The sequence below is a fragment of the Protopterus annectens genome, chromosome 5.part1, assembly GCF_019279795.1.
Source record: "Protopterus annectens isolate FY-2018-M chromosome 5.part1, PAN1.0, whole genome shotgun sequence".
Classification (NCBI taxonomy): domain Eukaryota; kingdom Metazoa; phylum Chordata; order Ceratodontiformes; family Protopteridae; genus Protopterus; species Protopterus annectens.
This window is the reverse complement of record NC_056736.1, coordinates 317,444,838-317,462,191: the sequence shown is the minus strand read 5'-3', so window position 1 is coordinate 317,462,191 and position 17,354 is coordinate 317,444,838. Positions and strand designations below refer to the sequence as shown.

At 37.0% G+C, this 17,354-nt stretch overlaps 1 protein-coding gene across 3 annotated transcripts in view; it reads right to left on the bottom strand.

Moving 5' to 3' along the window:
• The window catches only part of ABCC4 (ATP binding cassette subfamily C member 4), a 2,616,332-nt gene that overhangs the window by 143,657 nt on the left and 2,455,321 nt on the right, over nucleotides 1-17,354 (bottom strand). For all 3 annotated transcript variants that reach the window (XM_044072995.1, XM_044072997.1, XM_044072996.1), the window contains one exon: nucleotides 3,394-3,566. In XM_044072995.1, coding sequence (XP_043928930.1) covers nucleotides 3,394-3,566 — 173 coding nt within the window. The remainder of the gene's footprint in view (nucleotides 1-3,393; nucleotides 3,567-17,354) is intronic.

The window sequence follows — 17,354 nt, the reverse complement described above, 5'->3', positions numbered from 1 at the left end:
AGCTACCTTGGGTGGGATGCTGACTAAGCCAGTTATGCCTCTGATTTATTCTAATCTTGTCAGAAAACAAGAGGGAAATTGGTGACCCAACAATAAAGGTTCCCTCAGATAACAGCTAATATATTAGGAATATTCTGTGGTATAGCTTACACTAGGAATTCTCTTTCATGAGTCTATGACTTGGCTGAATTCCAAAAAGTAAAACGAAAAGAGTGGAACAAGTCAGAGAAACACCCACAGTAAAGTTCTCAAACTGGGTCCTGAAGCACTGAAATACCAACTAAGGCTTGGTTCCTGGAGTAATTGTCCAAACAATAATGCCTGGTGAAGGTGTGAGCTGATGATAACCTGACTTTGGTCGGCAAAGGAGACATTTTGAAGACAGTAAGAAATGAAGAAAGGAAGGAAAGCAACCATACTGCTGCTATACTAGCCTTTAACAGCAATATTTTTCAACATGAATTGAGCTGCCTGATGGGAAAAGGAAATGCAGCTGATAGATTACCTGGAAAAGATTTTGCTTGGCAACAGTCAGCTTTTCTGTACTCAGAACAAAAGAGATGAACAACTGTTCTTTTTTTTTACTAAACTGATGCAGCTCCTCTTCAGGTAAACTGCTGACCTAATGGTTCATACACCATGTATGATGGAATCCCCCCCCCCCCATCTCTCGTGTACTTACAAGGACAATAGAAGGGGAGATTAACATAATGCTTCAATACAATTCTTTTTTCCTGTATCATTTTCTCTGCCATCCAATGTACCAAACACTGACTACAATCCCTTACTAGGTTTAGTCATTCCCCTATCTTAACCAACATCTGAGGGTATCGGGAATTGGGGGCATGGACAGGGGTCATGAACATTATCTGCCATGAATCAGAAAGCATTTTGCTTGGATCTTAGCTGTTTTTCTGTTGGTGGCCTGGCATCACATTTCGAAGATAAGGCCTTCATAAATGGTCTAATGTTATGTGCTTTCTTTCAAGCACACTAAAACATCAGTCTACAATACGATTATGGTGCTTGACTAACAACAGTGTATGCCTTGGTCCATGCACTGCATGTTTACTTATTTAGTTCTTTGTTTGCTAGCTGGTTAAGAGTGGTGTCCATTTTCAGGGGCAATGTTAAGTGACTTTTCAGTCACACAGTAGGTAAATGGAGACTGAGGAAATCAAACCTTGGACTACAGGAAGCATCTTGTTAATGGTGCATAGGCTTAAACCTCTGCACTAAGTACCATACTGATGTTTTTCCACCTGATCGCCACTGGTGTTAGTAATGCAGCGGACCAGGTAATCTCCCTTCACCCTTGATAAGCAAGGCAGCATCAGCTGATCTCTGCTTCACATCACACCTGATTCTTCCAATACTCAGGGTCATTTAAGGGTTCATGAATCATGTTTTCTGTGAGATGGAGAATGCATCTACTGTGGGATATTCCTTGTTTGTTGCCCAAAACAAAAGATATGGAGAATCATATTTGCTAAGATGGCTATTAGCTCCATCCATAAAGTAACCAATTACCAAAGTACCTGAATCAGACATGGCTCCTTAACCTGCAACTCCAGACGAGAACTAGAGAAGCAGAACAGAAAGAGACTACCCCATTTATGGAACAGGCTCCCCATCCATGCGAAGCAGAGTTCTTCCCTAACCCAATTCAAGTGCAACTTGGACAACTGGATGGGTAACCGGAAATTCATCCCTGGTTTGGCACCTATGTCTCTAATGGACAGAGGTAACCTGTAAATGGTTCATCTCCCAGGCCCATGCCTACACTTAGCAAGGGTTTCAGAACTTGTCAGAAATTTCGGATGCATGGTTGGGCCTAAAAAGACCCTTGTGGTCGTTAGCCTAGTAAACACCAATAAACCTATCAGTGAGTTTACTTCACCAAGTATGTGAACATATGAGACACTGCTGCCTGCTGTCTACAGCCTACTGCAAGACATGGAGTAAATTGTTGCTGGATTAGGTTAATGGGTGGTTACCAGCCAGAGTCTCGGAAGCACATTTCCTTCATAGCCAGATGGATTAAATGCAGTTACAGTTGGCTGGGATGATTGGAAAACACCTCTCTTCGTTTGACCTATTCCCATGTATTGTTGAGCAGAGGAAGAGAGCAATCCAGTCAACCACTGAAGCATCATTTCCCAGCACCTACCACAGGTTTAGCTTCAGGGAAGGAAATCCACTTGGATGAACACTGAATGTACATCACTCAAAGGTCTAGTGGCCTTGGGTTGACATCAAGATATCTGCGACTGCATGGCCAATCTCAAACTACTGCTGACATCTCAATATCCATTATAAAACCCACATATTCAGGTTTGCAAGTGGCACCATGAAGATTATAGCAGACTTCAAGCTCAGAAGGTGTAAGTGGATCTACCCTTGGCTGTTAACATCACCAAACCGAGGAGTTGTTCAAGACTTTGTGGGATTCTCCTTACAGAAGACAATCGTTTGGGGCTGAATTAGAGAACACTTCACCTTGTTTGGGATCACTCCAGGGACTGCTATCATAGAAAATTCAACTACATGAATTTCATCAGGTAGTTCCTTGGGGGGGGGGCTACTAAAAGCCATATAAACACTGCACCTTTCCACAGTGTAAGTCAGGACTAGCGTGTAAACTGTGTGAGAAGCAGAAAATAAATGTTGGGTTCATGGTCTTCATGTACTCTGCCAATATGGTACATGACATCACAGCATTTACCTTTTTAGGGTGTGTGTGTGTGTGTGTGTGTGTGTGTGTGTGTGTGTGTGTGTGTGTGTGTGTGTATGACCCCAAGTATCTTTAGAGAAAAAAAACATGTCAAATCAGAAAGGATGACAGGATGAACACAGATCTAGATTCACCAAAGACGGCACCTAATGTTAGATCATCTTGTCTGCCTTCTTCAGAAAATCAAGTCTTCTCAGTGACTACATCTATTGCTGGCAACAATAAGTCTATGAAATGGTGGAGGACACTGCCATATCCCATACACTCATGCTTCTTTATTCCATTTCTGCCTTTCTCTCCTCACTTTCTATTGTTCTTATCACAGAAGCTCGATGGTTGTGCAACACAGTCTGCAAAACCATTCTGATGTGGCAGCATGGATCTCGACATTACAGCATTCAGCTGCAGTTGTGGGCATCAGGAAACCACACTGCATGGAAGCTGACTGGAGTCAAACTTCAGATTCTAAGCATATATATATATATATATATATATATATATATATTACTGAACAACCATGTCAAGGAAAACTGATAGTCTATAGTTTAGAGCTTACTGTCTACTCATTTTAGCATACATAAATGTAGTTCTATTCTCTGCAGCTAAAGGAGTACATATATTTAATTAGAAAAAATGAAAACGAGTTTAAATACATTTACCTTGGATCTACATTTGCAGTTGCTTCATCTATTATTAAAATTCGATTTTTTCTAAGTATTGCCCTGGCAAGGCAAACCAGCTGTCTCTGACCAACACTGAAATTTGAGCCAGATTCTGCCAGCTCTGTTTCGATCTTATAAGGCAGCTCTTCCACAACTTCTTTTAGTTGCACCTGTTGAAAAGATTTTAAATAGTTTAACAGAACTGCGCGTATTTTACTTGTAGACTTATTTCAAGCTTTATAGGCTCCTATATCATAAATGTTACTTTGCGAACTTTCAAGTATCTGAAGCAAAACACATTAGCAGAAGTGTGTGGGATCATTTTTAGAAACACAAGTCTGTATTAAAAAGAACTGCATGGATGTGATTGTTGTAGAGGAACTGTCAAGAAATATAAGGAAAATGTATGAACATGGTCTGTGGTCTAGCTAAAACACACAGGTTCATACTAAAACACACAGGTTCATACTAGGCTAACTGCCCTGAAGAACCACTTTAAGTCTAGCCAATAACCCGTAGTCAAAATCAAACCCTTTACCTTGTGTTTATGAGGTGAAGACCTTAACCATTATGGCAAACCTATCCCACATGTATTAAAATAGACTACACTGGTATGTTATGTAATACAATGCAATTTCTTCTGTTCCTGTTGAAATAGGAAAGAACCCGAGCTGCATTCCCTTTCAAATGAAATATGAAATAACAAGATCTCCTCTTTGCAACGAGACACACACTTCACATACAGATAGTAGATATACATCTTGGGGCGTTCATACTTGCATATATTTCAACATATTTTATATATGTTCTTCCAGACTGTTTTTCTAATCAAAATTATTTTAACATGGTCTATGCCCCTTAGACCATATCTGCTCAGAATACATAGCTGCATCTCGATGAAAAAATTAAATTTTTTTGAAACTGCCAATTTAGATGTAAAGGGTGCAGTCTAAAGCAAACAGCTAACTAAAAAACAATTTTCCTCTCAGGAACACAACCTTTTAACTGCAATGGTGGTGGGTGACAACAATATGGAATTATCCATAGAGTTACTGGAATCTTTCTTTTTATTTGCTAACTTATCCCATGGGTGCTAAATGCTCATAAATGTTTTATATGAAACTTAGTGACACAGAGAGGGTAAGGGATTCACTACAGAGCTACTGTATTAACACTAAGGATGCTTTATCCATATATATGTACACAAGCAAAACTTCATATTATACAATCTTCAAATATGAATAAGAGTACATTTGTAAATGGAAGATGATACATAATTGCTGACTGAACTTTTTGGCATAAAACAAAAGCACTTTGCAAGATAATCATCAAACATTTAAAGAGAATGATGTAAGCTAACAAAAATGTGAGAAAGAGAAAAGAAAGCCAATCAGCTGACTCATATCTCCATAAAAAAGTCCAACAAAATAAAACAGTGTTTTCATCATACCGTCATCAGAGTAAAGCTATGTGCAGTTTTATATCACATTAATTCGATATTCCCAGGATCACAATACCTATCTCTTGGAAACTTCTTCAGAATTACTTACCTTTGTTATTAAGCTCTCTGATTTGCATACTGTTTCAGTCAGTTATTAGTAATGTTTGTTCAAACTATGTCTCTTCAATTTTCCTTTCCTACTACCAGAAACACAAATATTTAACAATGGTTTTGCATAAGGCTGATGTTTTATTATAACCTGTTACTCTACATTTGAGTAATAATTTTACCTTGGATGCTTGCCTTCGGCGATGGTAAGGTGGCAAACATGAAAAGAAGAAAAGGAAATCCTGGATCAGAACATGAGTCTGAGTAATACAATGTCCTAGCTTAAATAATAAACAATTTTGATTTTATAAAAATATAATTTTGTGTATACACTCAACAGTCAAATGAAAGGCTTTAAGGATGGTTAAATATTATCTGGACTATGAAAATCCCATCACAGTAAATCAATGAAAAATGTTCTGTTCAACCTGCAGTGTTTCCTTTGCTCCTTCTAAAATGGACATAAGCTATGAGTCAAACAAAAATATATTTATTGAATTATCACTTAAGACATCCATTTATATAATACAAAACAAACCACCATATATGTTCCTAGTTTGAAACATTATACTTTACATATGTTGTTGTTTGTATAACTATCATCTAACATTACATAAATTGCTCAAGTCCTGCCTCTTACTTAAATCTCACTCCTCCTCCTTCAAAACATTATTCAACATGTATTGTTCCCATAATTTCCATTTTTTCTATGTAATGTGCTCCTACCCTTTTCCAAAGATCACACTTTCAGTTCTTTTATCACTGTTACAATATTCAATACTTCAAATACAGTTTTGTTCAGACTTTGATTTCCATTTAATGCTTTTGCAGCCACCAGAATTAAACTCAGCAAGGCCCTACTATGTCTAGGCAATTCAGATCTTGTATGCCAGCTCAAAAAATAATTTCCTTAGTTACATCCATCTGCTCACCCAACATTTATGACAGAGTACTCCACAGGGAATTTTTAACGACTGCAAACTCATTACACTCCCAGAACATATGTTCCCAGTTACCTCTTTCTTTCCAATCGCAACTCCGACATTTGCCATCTACCTGAGAATACAAAAATCTTTAGTCTGCTTGGGTTATAGAAACACCTATGCAAACACTTCCAAGCAAAAATCATAAATATTCTAGAGTTTGTTGCATACTAGGGAGCCATACCTATGCCCTTATATTGTTTCCTTGTGAACTACTTATCCAGTCTCTCTTCCCAAATTTTCTAACCTCCTCTGATTGATTCCTATAATTATTGTACAATATTTTATATGCCCTACTAATTATAACTTTTGAACAGCAGCTTCTGTTCTAAATTCAACTAAAACCTCTAGTGAAGCAGGTATTTCACTTAGGATTCTCCTATCCATTTCTCTATGCCTATACCCTGATATCAATCCCTGATAACGAAGGCAGCCTCTAGCCTACAGCCCAAATGTCTTCTTGGCCTCTTTCTATTCTTTTACCTTTCTCTCTCTCTCTCTAGTTATTTGGTCCCAATATCTTGGTTCCTTTGTCAGTTTTCCCCAATAAATCCCAGCCCTTTCTTGCCTATTATTTGTACCCTACGTTCAGTTGTCCCTCGGTACAATCTCCTTCTCCATTCTCATGTTGGCTTAGCTCTTAGAATACTTTCTGCTACATAATGAATACATTATTCTGTATGGCAGTTGTTATCACATTCTCTCTCTATTTCTTGAATTTCCTCGTTTTATTATCCCTTTCCACTTTGAATTATAGCTTTCTGCTTGTGTTATGTATACAAGTCTTAACCTGCGAATGTGTAGCTCTAAAATATCCTTTCAAATCAGATAATTATAAACCACCTTGTCCTATTGGAAGGATCAACTTAGCCCATTGACTTTTGCCATCCAACCCTCATAGACACATTCCTTCAACTCTTTATTAATTATTGCCCACAAATTCTCCTCTGGTTGATACAAATATGCCTGACCTGACATATAAAACTAAAGGGACTAAAACATTTGAATTACTCGTATGTTGTTATCCAAACCTACAAACAACAGCTTCTAGTTTCTCATTTTTTGTATTATCTTTCATTTAGTCTCTTGCCACATACAAAATGTAAGAAATGACTAGAAAATCCACCAAAGGAAGCTAACAGCAAGCATCACCAACTTCAGTAAGGAAGCCCAAGAGTAAACTAGCCAAAAATATTTTATTCAGTCAAATAACTAAGTACAGAGTTCATTCAATGCTATTTGTCCAAAACAAAAAAGTACGGACTTCATCAGAACATAATATTGCAATTCCAACTAGTATATGGGTCTACTTCTAAAGTCCGACTCCCAGATAACCGACTTTCAAAGTCCTGAGACGAAAATCATGAAAGTTCAGAAACTGAACATTGATTTTTTTTTTTTTACTACGGTAAGTAAATACATGGCCAACTGTAAACGAAACTCATGCCAAGGTAAGTAAAACCCACCTAGGTAGTGGGCTAAGTCCCCACACCCCCCAACTAAATATACCAACTCAGGGATCGCACTACATGAAGAACAGTAAAACGTCGACATTCGGGTTTCTGAACTTTTGTGGTTTTTGTCTCGGGATTTTGAAAGTCAGTCATTTGTTGGACTTTAGAAGTAGATCCCTAGCATGTGTATGTATGCATATACATATATATGTGTGTGCTACTCAATCAAAATCAGGTTAAGTGAATAATTAGATAATTAAATCAAAATAAAAACATAGATTTAGGAATAAAAAAACCCATAAATGAAAGTCAGTTCATATGTAAATAAATAATTAAATTAACAGCATTTTTGCTTTAAAAACAAAAAAATGTGTACTGACAGTCTCAATATGTATATTGTAAAACCTGAATGTATGTGTTAAGAACAAAAACATGTGTATTCAATAAAAAAGAGGCACAGGCAGTTATAATAAAATTTATTATAATAAAAATTAAAAGTACTGTTGAAATGTATTTTACAGCTTAACAGCTTTCTTCTTCAAAATAGGAACAATACAGCCACTACCGTTAATACCTGGCATATTAGTGGCATCAAATCTTAATTCCTAAGCTAACTCTCTAGCTTCAATAAGGTCCTTCCAAGAACCACCTGTAGGATTGGGTAGCACCTTTTCTAGTATAGAAAATAAAAAAAAATTATTAAAATTTGTACGCAAGACTGCCAATTATTTGACTGAATAAATATTTTTATTTTTTTACTCTTGGGCTTCCTTTCTGGAGTTGGTTGCGCCTGCTGTGAGCTTCCTTTGGTGGATTTACCAGTCATTTTCTACGGTTTTATTTGAGTTTGGTATCCACCATTATTTTACTTTGGTTGACTCTTCCCATATATACTTAACTGCATAACAGAGTCCATTTTAATCCATACTCCTAAATACTTAATTTTAGTTTAATTTCTGCATCAATTCATGTGTGGGTATATAGTTTACAGCTTTAACCTTTGTTTTATCTTCATTAATTTTATATGCCGAAAAACTTGAAGTTGTCTCAAGATGTTCCTCAACACTGAGATGTCTTTTTCCTGGTTTTATCAGATACAAAGTAAATAGCACTTGCAAATAAAGCTAACTTTTCTTGATTACCATACCAATTATATCCTTGAGTTTCTGAGTCCCTTATTTTATTTGCCAATGGCTTTAAATATAAAGCAAATAACAAAGGAGAAAAATCTGACATGCAACTTGTCAGAGAAGAACCTTCCCAGTTTATTTTTTGCCTCTGATCCCTCACATATCTTCCTATGTAACCTTATTGTTGTATCAGAAGAATGCAAATGCTTCCATTGACGTACTCATAAAATCCTAGATCACTCTGTTAAATGCTTTCTCTGCATCAAGACAAACCGACAGTGGTATTTTCTTATACTCTGCTTCCCTATGAGTCATCATTGTTCTATTAATGCCTACCTCCACAAAACCACATTGATCCATATCTATCACTTTTGGCAAACCTTTGCCATTCTTTTAGTATTATAAACAGAAATACTTCATAACCATAATTCAAAACTGAAATGGGCCTAGATGAAGCTGGGTCTGATGGGTCTTTCCCTTTTTCAGTTATTACAGCCACCTCAGCTTTCTTACATGATGCTATTGATTCCCCTCATTTTAAAATACTATTAAACAAAACCTTCCAGATCTTTATCACTTTCTTCTATCCTAGCTTACAAACTTCCACACGAATATTATCTATTCCTGGACACTTTTCTGCAGATTGATTGTATGATATTTTAAGTCATCTCTTTCTAACTTAACAGTTAATTGTTGAGTCTCATCAACCTTTAACCAAGGAGTACTTGAGTCTTCCATACATATTCCCATATGTGCTCCTTCTTGATTTCCATAGGTCTTTGCTTTATACAAATTTTCATAAACTTCTAAAAAATCTTTAGTACTTTCATAGGATATCTAGTTATTTTTTCTTGTAATAGGCTCCCTCAGTTTGGCAACAACCCTTTCTACTTTCTGTTGCCTAAGTTGTGCTAAAAGTTTTTTGTGATCTGGAGTTATTATCAAAAACAGTTGCTTACCAGCAATCTTTCTAAACTTGTGCATATTTCCAGATACTCTCTTATTTTCTTCTTTAGCACTCTGCAGTTGTGCCTCTTTTTGTTCTGTGAGATTCCCCTTGTTCTCCAATACTTTAACCTTTGTCAGCCCCATTACATGACTCCTGTTATTTCTTAATCATATCTCTTTTTTTGTCTACCCTATTTTAAACTCCACTTTTATTTTATCCCAATCACTAGATATAACTTCTGAAATTCTAACTGGCAACTAATTTCCAAAACCCATTCCTTAAATATTCTCTTTTTAACAGGTAGGTGTTGAAGTGTCAGTGTCTCATTTTTGCTTCATTACCCTGCATTTTTATCTTAGTTGTTTTTGGGACATGATCCGAAATAGTTACTAGATGTGTGTCAAAGTATTTGAGTAAATGCACATGTTCCTGTGAAATATAATTTATGTCTAGTCTAGACCAGTTATTGTACCTTGGTGAATAATATGTAAATTCTCTCCAAGTTTCTACTACTGAATTCATGTCTTCCATATCAAATATTTTCATAAATTTCTTTAGAAATCTACCCTCTTTTGTTATAGTTTCCATTCTAGGTCCCCCAGAGAGATCCTTCCTGTTGAAAATCAAATTCCAGTCCCCACCTAGAAGTAATACTCCCTGTTGAAAGCTATTTCTCCCAAAATTTTCTTAAGCTCCATAATAGCGATTTTAGGTGGTATATAAATACATGCCAGCATAATACTCCTCTCTTGCCAGTAGCCCCTTACTACCACATATCTACCATTATTAACATTCTTCTTTTTTATCATTATTAGAGCTCCTCTAGCAATTAATACAAGTATTCCACTCTTCCTTTGTCCCTGAAACTCTGCTGAATATCTTTCCTTAAACCCCTCTTTACCAAATGTGTCACCTATAGCATTGCAGTCTGCATTTCTTAACATAATTCAATATTCCTTCTTTTCTGCCTATACCCGTGAGGCCATTCACATTCCAAAATAATATAGATAGCAGAGCCATTATGATAAGATGTTATTATTCCCACTTATATATGACAGCTTTTTCAAATGTCTATTTTCAGCTTTTGTGTTACATGTAGCATGCACCCACTAATGTTTGTCACGGTGATCTTTTATACAGTTGTTTGTTGACATCTCCATTTCAACCTATGTCAGATTTTACAAGAATTTTTGTTTTAATGAAAACCCTAAAAAAAACAAAAAAAAACCAAACCCATCCCAGAGAACCACATAACCTATTAACTTAAAGCAAATACACAAACTCATATACATCTTAAAATAATGAAATTTAACTCTCCTGATAGGAACAACCGTCTCAAATCATACAGGCATTACCCAACCTAAAATTATGGTTATCCATGTTAAGACACATGTTACAGCCTTTGCTCATAATTACTCTGTCTATTCTCGATCCTTATTCCCCTCCCATATGTGAAAAACAGCTTGTATGCCTTCAGAAAATATTAACTTTTAGCATTAAAAAGTGCTCTGGATTTTTCTGTCCACCTCTGTGGTCAGCTTGTCTCCCTGGAAACATAAAATGTACAGCTGCCCTCAGCTGCAGACTTCTCAAGTCACACAGAACAATTATTTGTTAATGGAAAATGTTTCATTATATTCGGTGTTCTCTTATTTACAAAAAAAAAATATCAAATTAAACCTAGGGCCTAATCCAGTCATTCACCAGTGCAAAAGTAAGAGAAAATATGTCAACTCTACATATATTATAATCTGTGCACTTTTACACCACATCCCCCAGCTCAGCAACCCAAGATTACAGCATATTAACTTAAACATGCTTTCTTCTCATTTTATATTGTAATGTCTACATTTCTTAAAACGATGAAGAAAAAAACTGTCATCTTCAGCATCTTTATCACATACAATTGAAAATGCATTACTATACAATCTGCAGTTTATATCATGAACATTTTTTATAATTCTTTTTATAAAAATACTATTAAGAACAAAAAATGTTTTACTTTGTTACTTTTTTCCCTTTCCTTTCAGTGTTCTTCTAAACATTAATGACATGAAGTGGGGTATATGCTTTTCAGTCCTCCACAAGTTTAACAAAGTCAACAAAAGTCCAGTCTTTCCACTTTTTCTTGTAAAGCTATGTTTAACAAATACAATTGATTCTTTATACACTCACATTTATTCAATAATTTCAGTGTTGCTGGTCTTCCTGCTCATCATCTCCCACCTCCAGATTCCAGTTCAAGTCCAAGGAACTCCTGATTCTTCTAGTCAACTACTGTTCTTTTTCTGCCTCTCAAACATTTTTCCATTGGACTATTGGAAAATGTTTAACTGGTAAAGTCTCCCATATCAGCTTTATTTTCAGAAGAATGAGAAACAGAGTACCCTTCTGTTTGATGGCTCACTTAGTCTCCTTAGCATGTTCTGCATCAAAAAAATGACTGATCATCCAGGAAAAAAATTATTCTGAGGACAGTTGAATACAGCAGCTTGAATCTCACACCCAACTATCGAAATTCCCTGGCTGCTGGGATGAATATGCTTCTCTTCTGCTTAGTGTACTGTGAATAATCATTTTCCACAAACACACTCCTCTCTGCAATTTTAATTTAGCTCTCCTGCCGCAGTTTTGTCAAAATCAACTCTTTCTACTGGTAGGATTGCATCTTTACTAATACAGGTCTTGGCTGCTTTCTCATGGCCAGGTTTGCAGCATACACATGATGTGCCCATTCAGTTAACAAATCTTGATGTGGAATACCAGTCCAGTTGCTTATTTCTGCTTTCATAGAATTTATAGACTGTTCCTTCTAGTTTCTCTGGTGCTGCAGAAAATGTAATGCTTTCCCTGTGTGCTCTCTCCTCTATCTCTACCAATTTTTGAAACAGTTCTTCTTGGATAGTCTCATACTCAGCCATCCTTTTCTTCATTTCAATCATTTATTTTTGCAGTTTTATCAGTTCATCTGAATAGCTGTTTAAAAGTTTCTTTCATTTTTTCCAGCCTTTTTAAATTTAAGTTGATATAGTCCTTTAATGATTCATTTATTTTAATCAGAAATGAACACATTTGATTTATGTTTTCCTCTACATTACTGGAAGCCATGTCAAGCATCAAAACTGGAGCCTGAGCTGCTTTTCCAAAAGTTCAAATTTTAATGGTTATACAATAATTTAACATAACATGCACTGAGGTGCATTTCTTCACAGCAATGGCTTACTAAAATGCTGATGACAGAGTAATGCACATGTCAAGAGGTTATCTGAATAGAAACTGTAATTACACAAAATAAATTGCTGATGGAGTGCAAAACCACCAATAATGCTACTCAAATAACTATACGGTTGCTTTGATCATTACAGGGCATGGTAAAGAGTATACTTAATGCAAGGTGTTTTTTTTCAGAAGTCCTTTTCTTTGGTACATTTTTTTTTTAATTATTGCATTCATGCAAATGTACTTCAGAAGATTCTGCTTTGGTAAATGTAGTTGATTCACTTTTTTATCATACATAATCAGTGGACTCATCACTCTAATTTGGCCATAGGTGTGTGTTATGGAAGAACAACCATGGTAGGGCTAGCCACCCGGCAGTAGAACCTTGGCTCTAGATGATTGTCACTCTTGAACTGACACCATGACCCTATGTGAAAAAGTGGGAAAAAGGGGTTGTAAATGGATGAATGGGATCAAATGTATATGCAAAAACATAAAATACTGCATTCTGTGAACATTAAAAAATATGGTGAGGGAAGGACTCCTATAGTTCTTAGGTTCATAGTTATACATTAGGCTAATGACCAGCAGGGCCTTTCTAAACCAAGCCATGCAATCAAACCCAATTGAGAACCTATGTATTATGGGTATTAATTAGGAAGGGCTGTGTTAGGAAGTTTATAGAGGTTATGTGTGAGGGTGTATGTCAGTTTGGGCATTACTGTCTGCCTCTTTCAGGGACATGGGAGCCTGACCTAGGGTGAATTTCCAGTTTCCCATTCATTGTTACTCAAATGGATATATGGTTCACATGGATAGAGATCCTGTTCTAGAGCATGGGGATCTTGTGAGACACATATCTGTCTCACCAACATGTCTTGTGCATGTCACAAGCAAAATTTCATTTTTTTGGATCTAGTAGTGTCAATGCTGCTCATGTTGCATATGTGCAAAAGGTCCATCAGAGCTGGATCTCAGGCTGCCCTCTATTTCAGGCATAGATCACCTCTCAATAATATGTAGCAGAGGGCATAGAGATAGGACTTTAAGGTGATATAGGACAATATGTTTATAACCTGGATTAGTAAGGAACCTTTGTGGGCATTCCAACTATTGCATATGTCTGGTCAGCTACATGCTGAAGGGGATATTATACTCAATGATGGGTCTGATAACAGTTGAATAAAGTGGCACTATGACTTCTTTGGACCTGGATGCCATGCTCTTACTTATAAGTTGGGTGACAAAGAATGATTTCTTACTACTTGGGCTATATGTCAGTCAAAGGCCAGATTACTGTCTACATACGCTCCCAGATCATGGACTACTGGACTTATTGATGGAGTAATTAGCTTGGGTGGCAGTTTTCACAAAAAGTACTATAATGCATTTCTTTGCAATGGGTTTCAATCCATGACTTTGGCACCAATCATTTGTTTGTGTTAGACTCTGTTGTAAGAAGTTTGTGTCATGAGGGAATAGATGACAGCTCCCAATTTGCAGTCAACTGCAAACGTGGTCAGCCAAAGGTTCTTGACATTAGCCTGTATCTCAGAAAAGTAGATGTCAAATAGAAGCCGTACCAGCATGGAGCCCTGGGATAACCTGCTGGTGACTGGTCTCTTATTGGTAGTGGAATCATCAATCTTGACTTCCTGGGTCCTGTCTGTGAGCCAAGTGTCAATCCAGTGAGTTATGTAGGGGCTTATTTCCAGTTTGGTGGGTTTGTCAACTATACCTGTGTGTGATATTATCCTGAATGCTTGAACAGGTCCAGGTGGGCAGTATACAATGTTTTCCCCTCATCCACTGCCTTGCTGACCCTCTCAAAGAAGTCCAACAGGTTTAGTAGTAATGATGTTCTACTGACATATCCAAACTGGGTTGGATCCAGTGTTTGAAGGCTATTGATCGCTTCCATGATAATTAATTCCATTGTTTTGCATATTTGACTAGTCAGAATAATGACTCTCTGTTTCCGGGGTCATTTGATAATCTACCCTTGTAAAGTTGGATAACTATTGCAGTCCTCCACTGAGGGTGTGTTTTTGACCATAGCAAGTGCCATCTAGACCTGCTCCCTGCTAATATTTGGGAGGGTTATGCTAGTATGAATTTCGAGGGAGGCAAGGGGGAGTTGGGGGTGAAGTTTGAGCTGAATTTGTTAGCCAGCAAATTTATTAAGCTGCTGTGCTCAGTGAAGGTGGCACCACTGACCACCAGTTTGACACACTGATGTGTGCTGCTTTTGAGGTTTTGGACAAAGCTGTAGAAGTCCTTTTGGTTTTCTTGAGCTTGTGAGGCTATCTTGATCTCATAATTGACCTTGTTGGACTTGATTAGTTCTCTTAGTTTTCCATTTAGCGCTCCTGTTATTATATACTTTATTAAGGTTAGGATTCTACCAATATGATTTGCTTTTAGCTTGTTTTGGGCCTGCTTCTCGTATGTATGGCCTATATACAACCATTTACATGATTGTACAGGGTTCTCTGTGAAGTATTCCATGAAGGTTGCTGTGTACTCAGGGTACGGAGGGGCACTAAGGTTTGATAAACTACATTTTAAGAGGGTGCAGCTTGTTACAGGGTTTGATGAGGTTACACAGTTGATTTTTATTTCAATGGAGACAGTTTTGTGATCTGACCTCACCAGTGAGGATGTGATACTGTTGGGGGGAGGCACTCTCCCATATTTGTGAGTAGCAGGTCAAACATGTTTAAACCTCTGGTGGATATGCACATGATCTAGTCAATGGTATTTGTATTATTAAAGTCCTAAAACAATGAGTGAGAAGGTCACTAAAAACCAATAAGTAAAAACAAAATGAAAATGTCAGCAAAGCTAGAACTTCCACTGAGTGACCTCCAAAACCTCTTGTATCAGGGGCACATGGGATATATGCAAATGATCCTTATGAACAGCAGGTGTTTCAGCTAACTGGTGATTCTGAATGCCCATGACTTGTTTCGTCATTTTAATGGACAATTTCAGGCCAATTAAGCCAAACCCACTAACTGTGAATATGAATATTCCGGCCTTTTTATGACCTCATCAGCACAGCACAAGCAGAGTGTTTGACTAAGCATTAGAAACACAGGGCTGTTATACCCAGCTGATGTCCACTATCATTAGGGTCACTGCAAAAATATCCCAAACAACAAACTAAAACAATGAGTGAGAAGGTCACTGAAAAACAAAATGAAAACTCCAGCAAAGCAAGAACTTCCAATGAGTGACCTCCCAAACCTCTTATATCAAAGGCACATGGCATGTATGCAAATGATCCTTATGAACATCAGGTGTTTCAGCTAACTGGCGATTCTGAATGCCCATGACTTGTTTCATCATTTTAATGGACAATTTCAGGCCAATAAAGCCAAACCCACTAAATGTGAATATGAATATTCCAGGCTTTTTATGACCTCATCAGCACAGCACAAGCAGAGTGTTTGACTAAGCATTAGAAACACAGAGCTGTTATACCCCAGCTGATGTCCATTATCATTAGAGTCACTGCAAAAATATCCCAAACAACAAACTAAAACAATGAGTGAAAAGGTCACTGAAAACCAATTAGTAAAAACAAAATAACTCCAGCAAAGCTAGAATTTCCACCGAGTGAACTCCCAAACCTCTTGCATCAGAGGCACATGGGATATATGCAAATGATCCTTAAGAACATCAGGTGTTTCATCTAATTGGCGATTATGAATGCCCATGACTTGTTTAATTGTTTTAATGAACAATTTCAGGCCAATAAAGCCAAACCCACTAGCTGCGGATATGTATATTTCAGCCTTGTTATGACCTCATCAGCACAGCACAAGCAGAGTGCTTGACTAAGCATTAGAAACACAGGGCTGTTATACACAGCGGATGCCCATTATCATTAGGGTCACTGCAAAAATATCCCAAAAAACAAACTAAAACAATGAGTGAGAAGGTCAGAGGCACATGGGAAACAAGTTATGGGCATTCAGAATTGCCAATTAGCTGAAACACCTGATGTTCATAAGGATCATTTGCATATATCCCATGTGCCTCTGATACAAGAGGTTTGGGAGGTCACTCAGTGGAAGTTCTAGCTTTGCTGGAGTTTTTATTTTGTTTTTACTAATTGTGTTTTCAGTGAACTTCTCACTCATTGTTTTAGTTTGTTGTTTGGCTAAATTGTGGTGTCCTACTTCCTTGTGTTTACATCTATGGTGAGCCAGTCACAGAAGTGGACTAAATTGGACAGGAAAGACCTCTGTTGCTGCTTGAGGCTAGGCTGTTGCTCATCTGTAAAATAAACTTCAGCTTTCAGGAGTTTTATCACTCCATGTCTTACAGAAGATTTTTCATGACTTTTCTTGTATGGAAGTCAGATCAGCAGACATCTATATTTTTATATGATGGTCAGGGAGTATTGATATGATGCACACGTTTCTTGTGTTTATTAACAGTACAACTTCCTTTCTTATGTTTATTTATTCTTTTGCCCTTGACAAAATTAATTATTTGGATGTCTTTTTGTTTAAGAATTTGGGTAAATTTCATCAACCATATATAGGAAAAACATACTAATAGCTTAATGTATGTTAACTGCTTTCACCCTTTGAAAAACAAGACGGGTATTGTGAAAGGGCAATTTATCAGACTTTCAAGGATGATCTCAGAAGAATCTGAATA